We start from the raw sequence: 17,867 nt of genomic DNA on the forward strand, positions 1-17,867 counted from the left end.
ACTTTAAAAATTCTGACCTTTTTGTGAACACAGAAGTTTCAGGCAAACTGGTTACTGACTGCAGGGCATCTATGGGCAGCTGGGGGCCTGGCTCTTTTTCTCTTTTGAGAAAATGCCAGGAAAGTGAATAGCCAGTGTTAGACTGTGGGGACAAAAGCTGAGTCCTATTAGTTTCACCCCAGCCTAGCACAGGGCCTGGTATACCTAAGGTATCCAATAAAATGTTTGCTTAAAAAAAAAAAGGCAGCTCTGGCTGGTGTAGCTCAGTGGATTGAGCACGGGCTGTGAACCAAAGGGTCACCAGTTCGATTCCCGGTCAGGGCACATGCCTGGATTGCAGGCCAGTTCCCCAGTGGAGGGGCATGTGAGAGGCAACCACACATGGATGTTTCTCTCCCTCTCTTTCTCCCTCCCTTCCCCTCTCTCTAAAAGTTAAAAAAAAAAAAAAAAGGCAGCTAAAGGATGTTTTCTTTGGAAGTTTACAGCGCAACAGCACCACCAAGGGGAGCTTTAGCTAAAGCATCTCTCCCACCCCCCACCAAATTTCCTCCGCCAGATCTCGAAGCCACAGCACATACGTTAATCAAAGTGGAGACAGCGTGACTGCTATATAAATGCCACTTCCAAACAATCTCTGAGCTCCGCCCTCCAAATTCAATGCTGCCCCTAACCCCTCTTATATGGAGCTGGGTCTGCCGTTGTCGAGGTGAACATCCAGGCACTCACTCTGCAGCAGGATAACACAGCCCCACATTTTCTCGGCCCAAAGAGAAGATCTGGCCAGTATCAACCACTCAACCAGCACGGACCGCAACACAGGCACTCTCAAGGAAGAACTCTGCCCACTTATTGCAGGTAAAGACACCCTTACTAGAAAGTGGGCATCTTCTTCTGAAGAAAAGAAACTGAATACAGGCAGAAGTCAGGAAAGAGAACTTTTATGTCACATGTAAATTAAAAGAGAAAAATGCAAAGACAGTATTTGAATAGATTTAGCTGAATTTTCTATGTTGAATAGAAATCTAGACATTTACCTTAAGCCTAGACTTTAAGAATGAATGCAATTGTTCATCTTCCCATTACAACGGGTATTAATTTATGACATAATTCAGTAGTCTCCTGACCATCTTGTGGCAGCTAGTATACAAAGATGGCCACAAATGGATCAAGCGTCCCAGTGTTTCTGTCCTCTTGTGGTCCCTTCCTCTTGAACCTGGGCTGGTCCTGTGACCTCCTTTTGACCAGTAAAGTGTGGTGAGAGCAACTACTGGAATAGCTGAACTAGGTCATAAGAAATCTTACAGTTTCTGTCACTCTTGGATGCCCCTCTTGGGAACATCCCTCCTGGGAACTTGTGAGAAAATCAAGCTTCATTAACAGGTCACATGAAAAAAAGGAGGGGCTCCAGTCTATGCCTGCACAGACCCCCCAGCTGAGCTTGGGTCCCACGAGACATCCAATCCCACTTCTGTCCGACTCAAGCATGTAAGAGACCTCAAGTGAGCACCCTCAGGTGAGCAACTGACCCACAGCACGGCGAGAGAGCACTATGAATTGTTGGTTTAAGCCACTGAGTTTTGGGGAGGTCTGTTACACAGCAATCAACAACCAGAACAAATCTGTTTCATAGCCACACCCAGGAAAGATGAGCAACAAACTTCCAAGACAATTTAGCACAGTAACATGCCCGTCTTATTCCTTGTATAGGGAATAAACGCGATTTATATATTCTGTATATCCCCTTTCTCTTCCAACCTCTGATAACTATGTTCTCAATAAATATTAAATGGAAGCATGAATAATACAAACACAGCTAGCTATTGATTATATTGATGAGAGGAAGTAAGGGTATAATTAATTCAGAAATAGCAGATATTTAAAGCGCATACAGTGGAGTGTGTGACGCAGACACACGCACACCTGCTGCCTCTCCCCGGTCCTCTTGGCAGACGCCAGAGCAGGTGTCCCGAGCCTTCTTGCAGGGAGGACCCCGAAGAACTTCTGAATATATGAGTTACACCTATAACATTAACTACAGAATAAAACTGGGAACACCTAAAATACCTACTAATTCATTTAAACGTACTAATGAACATTTAATGGAAAATAACTTCTGTCTAAAAGAGAACAAACCGTGTCAGACAGTAGCATTATCTCCTATCTCTGCAAATCGTTTCACTGTCTGGCTGACAGGAAACAGACCCTCATTCCCGCTTCTTCAGTCAACCTGGTTTCAGCTGAAGCACATGAAGAAAACGCAGCCTCACACTGTGCACTCAGGAAAGGGAGGGGTATTTCGACACCCTCTCCAGAAAACTGCAGGTCTTCTCCAACAGTCCAACGCAACTCCAGTGGCAACTTCTCAGACCAGTTAAAATGTAGACTCAGAAATAATAATAAAAACCTTTTTGTTTGTTGCATTAAGATCCACCGGCAATTCTCTACCTTTGATGAATCTTTTCACCCATGCCTAATTGTGCAACTTCATGCTTTGGTCACTTGAAAAATACTGGTTTTCTGTGTTACAAAGATCTTCCAAATGTTGACACATTTCATCACACACTATCTAAAAAACCCAACACTTACACATGTCTTCATTGATCTCATCACAGAAGTCTTAAATTATTGGAAAGCTGTCAAACTCATGATGTCAGTACAAGGTTTTTAAAATTCTAATTTTTGCTTGTAAGTTGCAACTTTACTCTTGGCGATGAACACTAACTGTTGTTTTCTTTGAAGTGACGGGCTTGCACTATTTTCAAGAATGTGTCTCCAAGTCAAAATAACCACAGATCACCACTCTTTCACTCACGTAAAGAAAAAGTGGCCAGTTCGGCCTGTGAAAACCACAGACACTCTTCCTCAAGACAGTCCCTGAAGTTTAATGCACAGGGGAAGTGCTTTCGATGGACTTCCAACTGCATCACACGAAACAGTCAAGACTTACTCAAAGGTAAAGATTTACTACAACTAATCATGCTGACTGTTTCACCAAGAACATTTTTAATCAAAGTGGACTTTTTTCACCGCAGGTGCACGATTATAGAAAACACACTCAGTACTAGGGCAGTCCGGCGCCTCTGCCCGGACCTCTGCTAAGACACCAGCAGTTCTGCCCCAAGTCTGCTTTCACAGCACTGGTGCAAGTGTTGGCACTGAGAACATGACATGCGACAACAGCGTACGTTCCGTGAAGCCTCTGCAGTCCGCAGCCACACGCAGAGCGCCTCTGCAGCCATGTGACACAAGAAAGAAGACTGCAAAACTCCACCAGGGGCGTCCGACCTACCAGCATCTCTGGGCCACCCTGGGAAAAGAGGAGCTGTCTTCTTCCAGGGTGTATTTAATACACATTTAATATCAAATACACAAACACTAACGAAAACTGATGAGCAAAAAAAGAGAAAGGTTTTAAGTAAATTTACGATTTTGTGTTGGGACCCATTCACAGCCCTCCTGGGCCGCACGTAGCCTGTGGGCTACGGGCTGGACCCCTGGCGCCCACACACTGCATGTTGCCCACGCTCATGACTGAGAGTTTGAGTGTAAAGTGGCCGACACCTGTTTATTCGTTTTCCGCTATTTATCAAAGTCAGGCCTGCCGTAGAGAGAAGAACACTTCTAGGCAAAGGTCACAATTAGATTCCAATTTCGGCTGCTCTGACCCCAAATAAGTTTCAGAGTCTCTCTGAGCCTCAGTATTTTCATCTAAAAACCAGAAATCACATACCTCAGACAGGGCTACCGTCACAACGAAGGCAACTGCCTGCCCATGACAATGACCAGCACTGTGAGTGTCGCAGTCACACCCTGAACCGAGCTGGATTCTGAACGACTCAGGGCCAACGAAATGCTCATATCCACATCTTGGATGATGTTTCCAACACTACCTTTATTTTTCTCTCTACAACTTGTGGGAGGACAAAATCATTACAACTTATCCATCCACACAACATCATTTTGACAGATGAAATGATGTCAGAAATTGCTTCAACCCAGAGTAGGCAGGAAAACATAGAGATATAAACAAAAAAAAGGTCGTGAGCTGATGTATTTGTTGAGGTTATATGACGGGAACCTTGAGGTTCATTATAGTATTCTCTTTAAATATGTTCTGAGTTTTACAAATTAAAAGTAAAAAAAGGTCACTCATTTGAAAACCTTCTAACTGATACTTGAAAGTTACTGACCCCAGTGAGTTTACTAATGGACAAACTAACAGGGTCAAGAAGTCACCTTCTACGCTGGTAGTTAACCGTACTCCCCTACCACACCACACACTACACCACGCCACACCACACCCCACACCCCACCCCACACCCCAGACCACACCACACACCACGCTTTCTTCACCCCTCCCATTCCACTCCAACCAAAAATGGCGGATCCACTGTGCATCTTTAGTCAGACTAAGTTTTTAAAAAATATTTATTTTTAGAGAGAGGGGAGGGGAAGGAGCAAGAGAGGGAGAGAAACATCAATGTGTGGTTGCCCCTTGCACACCCCCTACTGGGCACCTGGCCCACAACCCAGGCATGTGCCCTGACTGGGAATCAAACCAGAGACCCTTTGGTTCACAGGCCGGCACTCAGTCCACTGAACCACACCAGTCAGGGCTACTCGGACTAAATTTTAAAGTAATTTGAGTATTCCAATCATCTAACCACTATAATACAAACAGAAAAGTTTCTTAACTAACAAACTGAAATTGGACTAAGGTCAGCATGATACATAGCTTTTGCAGTAGTTTTTATTTTAATAAATACTGATTTTTGTCACCGTCTTGTGGGAATTGAATAAAATGATGTTAAGTTTTGTGAGTTTTTCTGTAAGGAGCCGAAACTATTTATACAAACGAAATCCAACCTGAGGTTTCTAAAGAAAGTTTAGAAAAGGACTAGAAGCCAGACAGATGGAGAAAAGAGCAGCCTCCCTCATCCCCAATTTAAAAGGGAGTAACTGCTCCTGTTTTAAGGTATAACTCAAGTGTATCTCTTCTCTGTTCTCAGCGTTTTATAACACGCCAGGTACCATAATCACGTGAAATTGGCAGTGGGTGGAGTGGGCACTTCTGTTCTCTTTTGTTCCGGAAAGAACACCAGGCCACGCTCTGGGTCTGCTCCCACAACAGGGTGCACTTGGATGGTAAAGGAACAATTCTGGGTTTCAGGATTTCCACACGCAAATGTGCAAGCTCGTCTTAGATGCTCTTCAACTGCCCTTCCAAACCCACAGTTTTATGATTTGTGTCTGCAACAGAAACATTCTGGTTACGTCAGAGCCACAAAGGAACAGTCTTCCAGGGCTGCGTAATGCCACTGACGCCGGGGCAGGAGAGGCACCCGGACACACGGACAATGCAGAGGCCGCCAGGCCACTCAGTCTTTTACTCCTTCTAGGGCACGTCAACCCAACGCACTGGCAAGGGCGGTATAAAACCGAGAGCAGTGTCACCTGGGTACCCTAATGACAGAGTGACACATTTTCCCAACTGGCCACAGAAATGCACAACCAGGTCAAGACGATTCCCCACTGGTCTTGCGTGCTGCTGCACATCTCGCAAGCAGAGGCACGCACAGCTTGCTCTGATGGTGAGTGTTGGAGCGTGAACACAGGGGGCAGAGACAGTGTCTCCCTCCAGGGCAGAGGGCAGTCTGCTCTCCAACGCAGTAAAGACGTCTAAATGCAAAACAAAGGTTGGGCAGGTTTGCTTTGAGTCTACTCTGAGTGACTGGGGTTTCTTAGCTCAGGGCTTCTCTCTTATAACTGCATGCGCAGGCACCAGCTGGCCCTCCTCACGCTGCCCTGTGGGCGTGAGGAACCACTGAAGAAAACGATGGCACGCTGGCTCCTACTGATGCTGTGAGTAATGAACCTGCCTTTGTCCCCGACCCAGAAGTCCGACTCTCTACCAGGACCCACCAACTGTGGCAATCCAATTTGTAAGCTTGAAAGTAGGGTAAAAATCTCAGGTCCTTCAGAGTCATCGACACGAATGGGGCTTAATAATTCGTGGCTATCTCTGTACGGTTAGAAATGTTCTATCGGAAACTTAAATTTTCAACTGGTGGCTGTCTTCAACTGGGAGCTAAATGCTCTTTATATAATTTCTTTAGAAAAACACTAAACTAAAAAGCAAGTCATGTCAGGTTTTTCTAAAAAAATTTAGCTACCTTCAAAGTACCACTGGCTGTAGGAAGTGCAGGAAGCCAGATTTTTTAAGGCAAAACATTCCTCCTTCCTTTCCTGGCTACGGCTACACCAAGATCAAACGTGGATCAGCAAAGACCAAAGGGGAACTGAAACTTCTGCACTGCCTGTGCATTAGGCAAGAACAAGTTAATTCCAGCTTTTAAAAACTGAATCATACACGCTTAATAGAAGTACTTACTTTGCAGAACCATTGCTCAGACCTCCTACCAATCTAAAATAAAACATATTATTAACAACTCTAATTCCATATTCACTGAGGTCTCATTTAGGGAAGTATTTGGGGAATACAGGCACACTGATGATCCTTTTGGCAAGGGATCAGTATCTAGGAATATTAACATCAAGAAGTATATTGTAGAGATGTTACCTGGGTTTATTTCTAGATTAAAATTACTTCAGAAACGTTGTAATCCTGTAACAGGAAAGAAATAGAGCTGCAAAAGACTGTACAAGCCATTGTTAACTGTTGCAACACTCACATAAAGTAAGTCCCGTACATCGTCTTAGGGATAGAAAACAGGTACAAACTTACCAAGACTTTGGAAAGAGACTAAACCGTTTATTTGTTATAATGCTTAATATCAGATAATCCCTTCCCTAGGAAACAAGTTATCACTATAATGATATTAGATAATAAGGTAGAAAACAAAGTGTTAAAAAAATAAAAGCAACATGACTAAAACTAACACTTAATTTCTAGATATAATGGATGAGGCTAGTCTCAAATTTGAATGTAAAAAATCTAAGTTAAAGAGTACTTCACAGTGGTAGACACGTAGCAAAAGTCCAGTAAGTTATTTCTGGACTGAATTTCTAAAATACTAGTGTCAAGCATTGAATCTAAGACAGATATCAGAGTTTGGGGCTAAAAGAGCTACAGTTCTCATCCTCTTTTCCATGTTTATTTCCCAGGAAAATATCTGTGCACCATGTACTACAACACCTGAACACACCCACAGCTTTGTCAGGTAGCCAGGTTAAGGGGAGTGGGGAGGCGAACAGACATCCCTACAACATCAGGTGCTTCCCTTGGAATAAGGGGCAGGGGCAATGGACCTGGGCTTGGGCCCCTTAGACTGTACGGAACCACCCCTGGGAGGGAACCCTCAGGAGTTAGAGCCCACGGTCCCGTGGCAGATGAGTTACTCTTGGAAACAAAGTTCTGCCGTTCCTGCTCTGACAGTGAGGTGGCTTTCAACCTGGACAAGCCTGGAAGAGCCACGTACCGGCTGTGAAACACCAACACCGGAAACTGTATAAGCCTCCAGCCTTCTATCAGTTTTAAATGTAGCAAAATAGAGACAAGTGGTGAGACAACAAGGCGATGGGTATGAATTTATCATTAAATGGACCTTACTCTTAACATAAGAAAGTACTCCTGAAATATCGTAACCAAGAGAAACAACCAGGTATCTTACTGTATTACATATTTGAATATTTTATGTCATGTAACATAAATTTATCCCAACTATAAACAAGTCATTTTGTTTCTTGATATTTTCTTGTTTGTTCTCACTTTAATATATTATTTGGTTAAAAAAACCCAAAAACCTCAATTCGTGTAAACTTAATTCAGGGGGACAGAGCAAGGAAGCCTGATAAGGTAAACTAATACCAGAAAGTATTATTAAAAACAAATTGTCTATCTTTCTTTGATTCCATGGGCCATTCTAAAAGAGCTACAGGGTCTGACATAAATAATGCCCCTTCTTTATTACAAAAACTCTTATTACGAAATTCTAAGCATGTAATTCTGTAACATAACAATATTGCACTCAAGCAAACCATATGACATTTTAGGTGAAATGTTCAAATTAAACGTAGAAATTATTACACCCATAGTATCACCCTGCCAACTATACTCAAGCAGACCTTACTACTGCCAGACCTATTTGTCTAAACAGAGGTGCTAACTACCCAGAGTTAAATAACAAACCTATGTTTCTGCAGTCTTCAGAAAATGCTGGGTGACTCAAATGCATCTCACTGCACGTGCAGAACAGAACCAGGAAGCCTACGAAGGACTGCCAGCCCAGGGCAGGACAAAGTGCACCACAGTGACCCTGGTTGAAATCTGAAGTGCGCATCTTCACTAGTGGTGGCTGTTGATGCTAGAGAAGGTGCATAAATCATGGACTGTGCTCCGACCAGTGCGGCTCAGCTGGTTGGGCACAGTCCTGCAAAGCAAAAGGTCACAGGTTGGATTCCTGGTGAGAGCACAGGCCTGGGCTGCAGGTCTGGTCCCCAACTGGGGGGGCACACAGAGTCAACAGGTCGATGTCTCTCTCCCTCTCTTTCTCCTCTACTCCCCTCTCTCTAAAAATAAACAAATAAAATATTTTAAATATTTTTAAAAAATTAATAACGAATTGAAGATTTTAATTCTTAAATTACATAATTGGATTTTACAAAAAAACTACACTTATGAATAGTTTCATTAAAAATCTGTTTTATATGGTTTTATTCTCAAGAAGTTTGAAAAACCAGGAGTCTCCCAATAATGTCCTACATTGTTATCAACTTCACTAGCTTCAAAAAGTCGCAGGTTTCTGCGAAACACAGCCAGAGATGAACCAACCAAGTCTCAGAATTACGGGTCCAGAACGAAGCTAAACAGCCCAAAGGCCAAGCCCTCTTAGAAGAATAAATCACTAGGTAGCGTATTTATTAAAAGTCTGCTGTGTGCTGAGAGCTGCTCTCTGGAAAGTAACGCAAAGCAATGGAAGACAAGTCTTCTATCTCCAGTAACTACCACTTAGCTTACACAAGACTTGCGACTTCAGGCCAGTGTTGTCACAAGGTCAAGATTCTGAGTTCTTTCTCTCTCACACCCACCTTTGAGAGAAACCAGGTCACCACAGCCATATTTTCTCACAGGTGACTGTCTCCTGTCCTGGTCCTTCCTACTGCTCCCAACCCAGGAACCGGGCCTGCGCCAGAATGACAGAGACCCAGGGGCTGCCACTGGGTTCTTTCTCCTCCTGGTCTGAGTAGGAAAACATGATGTGACTGTGCTGGCAGCAGCCGGGTCTCAAGTCAGAGGGCCTAGGAGCTGGGGGTGGGCGGCTGGACCACTGGCTGGTTCGTGACAAAACAGAACAGAGAGGTGGAAATTGGTAGGCAAACCCTACAAAGGAAGAGGTACTGGCTCAGCCTTTTTCTAACTCCAGACCACATCTATCCGGACACAGGAGTGCAGGCTGCAAGGGCCCGGAGCTGCGGCAGTGCAGTCAGGACGGAGGCAAGGCAAGTAGTGACTGCAGATGAGAGCGGAGGGCGGGGCCCAGAGCTTGCTGCTCAAAGGCCAGTTCCCCGCCTCAGCACCACTGACACTCTGCGCTGGCCACTTTGCTGTCCTGGGCGTTGTAGGATATCTAGGAACGTCACTGCCCTCTACGTCCTAGAAGTCTCCAGCAACCTCCTCCCCTGCTGCAGGAATAACAAAAACAATGCAAAAAACCTTACTCCCGACATCGCCAACGCCCTCTAGAGGCAAAAGCACCACAGCCGAGAGCTCCTGCTCTGAGCAGGTTGAATTTTAACCTGCTGGCAAAGGGAAGCCACTGAATGATTTTAAGCATAAGGAGTAATAAGATCAGGTATGCTTTCCAGAAGAATGCGACAGTGTGGAGGTCAACTGTGGAGGGCCACGTAGGGAGGCAAAAGGGCCAGAGAGACAAATGGCACAGTTTAGGTGACGTGAACCAAGGCCGCAACAGGAGAGACAGAGAAGACAGTATGAACGCAAGTTACAATGGTAGCGTTAGAGAGAATCCCTGGGCACAGTCAGACACGGAATTGAGGAGAAAGTAGAAATGGCAGAAGAGTACTTGGTTTCCGGCCTGGCAATTTAGGTGGCTGCAGTAAAACTGGCCACTACTTAAGAGAGGAAATTTAAACAGAAGACCAGGTTTAAAAATGAGTACAGTCTTAAACAGAATAAAAGCGTGAGGCAAGTGTGGGGCACCCAGGTAGTGAGGCTATCAGAGACTGGGTCCGGCTAGCCAGCATTTTAATGCACATTTTGTGCCAGGCCCTTCACAAGCATTAACTCGCTCGCTCCTCACCACACCCATTCAGGTAAGAAGCAGCCACAGTCACCAGCCTCACAGAGGGGAAAACTGCTGCACAGAGTTTGTAAAGTAACTGCTCTAAGATGCCACGGCTAGTATGTTTTAAAGCTGGTATCCCAAACTTAGTCTCTGCTCTGAATAACTATTCCATACCACCTGCCTCCAAAAACAAAGAGAAGGATCAGGATTATAAGCGTAGATGTAGGCGGTTTCCCATACACAAGTGCAAACCAGGTGAAGTTATAGGCATATATGGGAACTCCCAGAGAAAAGGGGCAGAAAGACAAGAAACCATTTAGGGTAAAGAAAACCATCTAGGATCTGTCAAGCCGAATGTGAGGGAGGAGCCAGAGGAAGGAGCTGGTGTGAGGAGAACAGGAGAGGCAATAGGAGGAGCCCCAAGGGCAGGAAATAATGATATCCCCGTAATGCACACAAATCCCCCACATACAGTCTACTTCTTATAAGTGCTTTTAATTGAATTAATAGGCCTAGTCTCAAACAATGACTTCAAATATCCATGCTTACAGCATATTCAAATTCTTCATAGATGAGAAATACTGAAATCATGTTTGTGACTTTTCTGGAATACCAAGTTAGTGGAAGACATGTTGTCATTAAATATGAAACAGTAGCTCAGACACCATATGAAATCATTCCTTACACTTATGTCTAGCTAAGGAGGTTTTTAAAAGCTTTATTCATATCCTATTTTCGTAGCAATGAAATATGTCACTCTGTTTTGCACTGTTAAAGATCACGTGGTTTTGCAAGTGACAGATACCAGACCGGGTGGGTCTCCTCCCGAAGAGGGTCTGGAAAACATGCACCTGAGAGCTGACCACTTGAAGGAGCCACCAAAGCACCCGGCGAACCCTGAGTCGGACAGCTGTCATAAATCTTCTGTGCATCTGAACGGTGTCTGCTATGCATTCCTTATCATCCTTTACAATTCCATACCCTAGACGCAGACTATAAAATGAGTTCCCTCAAGATACAAAAGAGCTGGGCCCCATTTCCAATTTGAGACAAATGTTTTCTAAGGGAATAAATCTTAGTTCTCAGGCCCGAATTCAAAGTGCTTCCAAACCCTCAATGTGTACACAAATCATTTGGGGATCTTGTTAAAATGAAGACTTGGGTGCAGCAGGTTTCGTGAAGCTGGGCCGACCCTCTGCATTTCTAACGAGAAATCACCCTCCTGGATGATGGGGACACTCTGGTCCACACTGGCTACTCAACTGTGCCCCTGGCCCAGAGGCACTGGCAGCACCCGGGGACCTGTCAGAACTGCACATCCCTCAGCGTGACAAACAGAGCATGCTCATATCCCCTCTGCTGAAATTGATGACTGGGCATTTCCATTAAATTATTTCTTTTAAAACCCATTTACAAGTCATTCATTCACATTTTCTTTTGTGCAGACCATCTTTCCCCTGCTGCTGTATTGTCCTAAACTGTGGCTCTGAGAGTGAAGGCCCTTCCAAGAGAAGGCCCAGCTGGCTCGTTACGGTGTCTCTCCTGGGATCCTGCACAGACCCGCGACACGCCGACTGGATGGGTTAGGTTCTAAATGAAACCCTGCTCTCTCACCACAGCCCCTCCTGTCTGCTTCGGTGGGTCGTGGTGGATGCCTTCCTCCCCCAGGCTGGCCCCTACAGCCTCCTCTACCTACCTCGCCCGGTTTCTCGGTTAGATGGGAGCTCACTGTTCTCTGAACCGACCACTCGCCCTCCCCACCGGAGGTCTTTCCAATATGTCTGACATTCTGCTGGACATTCTGCATGCTTGGCCTTGTCACATCTCTGCTGCTGAAGTATAAGCTACTTGAGGGCAGACATTGTTGTAAGTAATTTTGATACTTCCTGTTTAACACAGTTCCTTATTAATATAATATTAAATAAAGCTCTGTTAAAATGAAGTAAAGCACTACTCCTTATTGATGTGATCAAAATATTCCCAAATCAGAAATCTAAACTACGCTTGTTTCTCCAAGTACAACTGGTTTTCGACTTTCAGCATCACGCATGCAGAACTGCGCACAGTGCTTTATTTGCATTTTTTCCCAATTCTTATACCTAGAAAATTTTTATTTAATCTTGCTTGAAACATTTTATAAGAACTTATGTTCTGAACCAGTTCACGTGGCACGTTCATATGGACCAGGCCAAATGTTCACAAATCAGTTGAGGAAAATTAATTTATAATGAAATCTTCAGAAAACCATTATAAAACTCCACATACACGCAAAGTAAAACAGGCCACAAAGCAGCACAGGTGTCATTAACTCTGTCACGCAGAACTAAAGCACGGTGACAAAGGGTGATTTTTAGAAACATCTGGGAGATCTGGGTGTGAGGAGACACTGCGTCTATTCCGATGAAGAAGACAGCACTGGTCCGCAGTCACTCCAGTGAACGGTCTCCTAAGTTCAAACCCCAGGCTGAGATTGCATGTTAATTATTATTAATCTATTATAATGGTTCAATGCATTATAAAGTATTATAATGTCTTAACACATTATGTTGAATTCTTTTAGTTTAATTTAGCAAAAAATATTCTCTGCTATCTTCTGAGTACAAATAAACAGACAAAGACTGTAAGTTAATTCTGAGTTACTACTAAGAATGAGCCTGGGTCAATAAATGTCTCTAACCAGGCAACAAAGGGTAAGATTAGAGTTTAAAGTAATGTGAGTTGTGATCACCACCAATGACCGGAACATAAGAACTGGTCACCAAAACGGCACTGCCCAAAAAGCAAGACTGAAGGAAACAATCTGACTCGATGGACATCTAACCAACGTCCTACTTGAGAGCCACCAGTACCATACTGAGCGTGCTACCTGAAGATCAAAAAGTGCCCACATACGTTACAAATCTCTGCAAAAGATACTCATTCATCACTTGTTAATCAGCTTTCCCACCCATAAAGAGCATGTCTTTGGCCAAGAGGGAGGGGAGACGGAGGAATTTCTGGTGATATTGTGGCAGAGAGAAAAAGGGCTCCCCCCAACAGATCTACATCCTAATGCCCTAGACCTGTGACTGTGTCACCTTACAGGGCAGAGGGGCTCTGCAGTCATGATTCAGTTCAGGACCTTGAGATGGGTCTGTTGGCATGGATTATTTGTGTAGGGCCAAGGCAATCACAAGGATCCTCAAAGTAGAAGAGGGAAGGGGAAGAGGAGGCGTGAGGAGGATGCAGCAACCTGCTGTTGCTGGCTTGGGAAACGGAGGAAGGGGCCGTGAGCCAAGAAACGCAGCCAGCTTCCAGCAGCTGGAAAAGGCGGGGACACGGATTCTCTCCAGAGCGCCCAGAAAGGGTAGCAGCCTGCTGATTCCTTGATATTAGCCAGGTGAGACCCCTGCTGAACCTCTAACCTACAGAACTACATTAATACATGTGTTCTTTTAAGTCACTAACTTGTGGCAGCAACAGAAAACTAATATGGTACAAAAAGAAACTAATACAATACAAAAACTAATACAGTATAACTAATATGCTATAAAAAGAATCCTCCAAAACAAACACAGGTAACTCCTCGGAAGGGTAGTACAATGTTCTATAAAATGCTCAACAAATATGTTAATTAAAACTTAGGTTGTATTTCTAAGAAATATACCTGTTCCTCTGTAAAAATCTAATGTGCAAAGCTTAAAACCAGATCTATAAAAATATTGAAAGAAAATACAATTACTTTTGACTGAAAAGTTCGGCTAGAAAACAAAGGAGAACAAGACCTTTTCAACCAAACAAGGTGATACAAATTAAGTGGGAAACTTTGGTACTCCTTGCAGATAGTCTTTAAAAGGGACCACTGTGGTATCTTTTTCAATGGGCCAGTCAGAAGCAAAAGGCAAGGTCTCTTTTCAAGCTCTCATTTACCTGATGATCCTCTGGGCCGCGTACTGGTGGAGAGAGCGGAACTGCGCCGACATGTTCGCCAGAGCAGCCAAGCAGTTGGTGTGGAGGTACTTGTCCTGTCAGAGAACAGAGAGTTCAAAGTGTTCATCAGGTCTCCTCTACATTTTAAACAAGGTTAATTAGAAGCAAATGTAAACTCGATTGTCATTGATTTTTGAAAGCTCAGGTCCCTTTTCTCTGATTCCGAAAGTCGATAGAGCCCTGAAAGTTCAAAGGTTTTTTACCACCCATTTGGAAGCAACATCTGGCATAAAAGAGTATGATGCTATTTATGGCCTTCATTATCCCTGCCCTGGTGAATACTGAAGTATTTCGCTGCAGAAATATTAATGTTTAATTACAGTGTGCTGCTCCAGAACCTAATGGTTACATACAGTGTAAGTGTATGCACTATAATTACCTTTCTAAAATCAAAACAGTCTCCATTCAAAAGCACATCTGGTGCCTAGGGTTTCAAATGAAAGACTGTGGACAGGTATCTGCATTAGCCCTGCAGAAGGAAATGACTGAAGACAGGGCGGTGAACTTGACTGCTGCTCTGAGTTATCAACTCTGTATACAGCTTCTCTATAGACTGGAACTGAAATTTGCCCCCAGGTACTATCGCAAATACAGTCCAGTTGAAATTTTTCTTTTACTCTTTAAAGTACTTGCTTTCCCAACTGAATTCATTTTTTCTTGTGCTCTTATCTTCTAAGTCTGCTGTTGCTCTTAACAGGCAAATCCGTGTTATTGGTCCAGCACAGAAGACAGCAACTTTCACCTAAATGTGCTCCATGGCCTGTTTCAATTTCATGAAAATTTCTCTAATCATACACTCTATTAAATATTAAGAAACAGATACTATATGCAGTACCTTAGGATTATATAATACAGTGACTGTATGCTGATCTGTATTTTTCTACCGTATTTCATGAGAATGTTGGCCCTCGAAATATTGAGACTGCGTGAAACTACAGTCTTAATCATACTGTATGCATAAAGATAACAAAGTAGTAGTGGAATACTTACTCTTGTCCTTGTCATGTTGTACTGAATGGTTCTTATTACGACCAGTATCAGGAGACTCCCCAGTGAAATTTCTGTTAAAACCCGTTCTGAATACCAAGTAATATTTTTTAGTATCTGTAATGGGGAAGATAAGTGTAAGTAAACATAACTGATATGGGAAAAAAGGACCATCCGTGTCTCTGACTTCGCGTAAGCCGTAGCCACACTACGAGTTACCAGTACGTGAAAGTGAACTGTGAGACCTTCAGTTCACGATAGCCAAACTGTGGCTGTGCTGACTTCTCCGTCCTTCTTAAATACTAAAGAGAAAAAGCAGGTCTAAACAGAGGAGGAATCGTTAGCAGACAGAAGGGAGGTATGGCACATAGGAAAAGAGTGACAGCAAAGACCATCAGCAGTCTGAAAGCAAATATAAGGAAACCACGGAGCTTCTTGAAAAGTGGAGCTGCTCCAACAGCCACACAAAGCCTCCGCCGCTGCATTCAGGAAAAGGCCAAGAATGCGAACGGCCAAGATCTTCAAGAAAAGACGTGCCTGTGTTCCCTTCTGACCACTCGGAGCAGGCAGCTCCCCCCAGGGCTCAGTGGGCAGAACTGTCTTCTCACTTGAGCTGACACAGCTCCACCGTAAGTCTGCGACAAGGGCGTCAGAGAGAGAGATGCAAAAAAGTGGGCAGCACGGCAGCCAGTCCTGGGCTGCCACACAAGGGAGGAAAATGCAGCAAAACCCACAGGCTCAGCTGAGCAATGGAACTCCCTGATGTCTCCTTCTAAGACACTGCCACTCCCTTTCTCCTTGATTCAGGGAGTTAATGTGCCTGTACTTCCCCACCTACGAAGAAAGACTTCTTGGGCTGACTCCCGCCTTCTCCACTAAGAGGACACACCCTTTGCAGAGCACAGCAGACCCCCACCACTCATCACACCCGTGAGGGAGGTCCCACCACCTTTCTAAAGAAATGAGTCTAGCCTTTCAGTGATAACTGTGAAGGGGACAACAATAAGCCACAAGGGAGGTAGAAAGAATCAGTCTAAAAGAGAGCTACGCTACATCAAATCAAGCCTCTGCTCTAATCACTGATGTATATGAAATACCGAGAACTAAAGTACATGTTCAATAACCTGATGATATAATCAGCCAAAGCCAAATGGAGAAAACATTTGGCTGTAAATGGAGTAAACAACCCAGTTTCTACAACAAATAAATGGTACAGAAAAGGTGGGAAAGGGAGAGACAATCACAGATGAAAAAGAGTCTTCGGAACTAAATACAGTAAATGGACTTCGGAAACCAATTTGAACCAACCAACTCAAAATGACATCTTAAAGATAATTGGAGAAAATAAATTAAGTATTAGTTCTAATTAAATATTAAAATCTCAAAGAGATTTTAGCCAAAATATAAAAAGGCAGTGAGGGCAGGGTAGGAAGATAAAATAAAAACAGAACAGTGTTTATGATGAGTCCATGGTGACTCATAATACTATTTTTTTCTAATTAACATTTAATGTGTTCATGATAAAAAGTTTACCAAGTAAATAATAATTTGAAACTGAACACATGGAACAAATAGACCCCCTAATTAAACAAATAATTTAAGAATCTGAAAAAATGTTAATTCTATTTAGTATATTTGATAAGATTTGACAGAATACTTCATCCATAAAATAAGAACAAGCTACTAGGAATAAGGAGAATCACAAAATGAAGAAAAGCTGAGAAAAATTAAAAATATGGTGGAGAGAATTAGGATGGGCGTTACAGAAAACTGAATTCATGGTTTGGCAGATTAAATTTAGAATTTCTCTTAGATAACAGCAATAAAAAGCAAAAAGACAAAGTATAAGAGAAAAGTAGATATCTAATATCTACTTAACAAAAGGGACAGACTAAAAATAAGAGGAAAAAATAGTAACGGGAAAATTTCTTTGAGGGAAAGAAAAACTTTCAATATTCTTAGCAGAAATATTGAAGAAAAAAACCAAAGTATATTGTGGTAAAATTTCTGAATTCACAGCATATGAAAAAATCCTATTGGCTTCCAGAAAGAAGAAATATGCTTTCACCAAAAAGAGAGAGAAGCATTTGAACATTACGTAGCTTCTCATCGTGAATGCCATGCACCTGAAGGACAAGAGAACGATGCCCATCAAGTTTTAAGGAATAGATTACGGCTCTAGACTTCTACTCCTAGAAAAATAAAAGCCCAAAATATGCAAAGACTCAGCACAAACCACCCACGCACCAATTCTAGGGGGAGTGCTTGGCTGTCCTTCCCTGCCACCGTAGCCACAACAGAAACTAATGGCCAGAAAAATTCAGGAGAAGGAAACTATGGACTACCAAAAAACAAACAAAAAACCCCCAAAACCACAATTATAATCCATAAAAATATAATGAACTCTAAATACTATAGTTGCACCATAGATCTTCAAAAGACCAATGGAAATAGATGCTCTCTAGTAATTCTGCCAACCCCCCAAGTCCCCGAGGACCCTGGGAAGGAGGCGGGGGACACGGGAACAGGCGAGAATGACGAAGGAGCAGTGTGTGCAGCTGCGTGCAAGGGCAGGTGGCGCCTCCACAGTAAACTTCTGCTCAGGTCAACTCGGGTCACCTGGCCCCCCATTCCAAAGGACCCGCC

General features: G+C 43.4%; 1 protein-coding gene across 2 annotated transcripts in view; it reads right to left on the reverse strand.

The window, feature by feature from the left end:
* The window catches only part of DYM (dymeclin), a 280,176-nt gene that overhangs the window by 140,051 nt on the left and 122,258 nt on the right, over nucleotides 1-17,867 (reverse strand). For both annotated transcript variants that reach the window (XM_037165106.2, XM_037165105.2), the window contains exons 12-13: nucleotides 15,225-15,338; nucleotides 14,175-14,269 (exon numbers count right to left, since the gene is read on the reverse strand). In XM_037165106.2, coding sequence (XP_037021001.1) covers nucleotides 14,175-14,269; nucleotides 15,225-15,338 — 209 coding nt within the window. The remainder of the gene's footprint in view (nucleotides 1-14,174; nucleotides 14,270-15,224; nucleotides 15,339-17,867) is intronic.

This window comes from Artibeus jamaicensis, unplaced genomic scaffold (assembly GCF_021234435.1).
Source record: "Artibeus jamaicensis isolate MK-2021 breed Jamaican fruit bat unplaced genomic scaffold, CSHL_Jam_final contig_354, whole genome shotgun sequence".
Classification (NCBI taxonomy): Eukaryota; Metazoa; Chordata; class Mammalia; order Chiroptera; family Phyllostomidae; genus Artibeus; species Artibeus jamaicensis.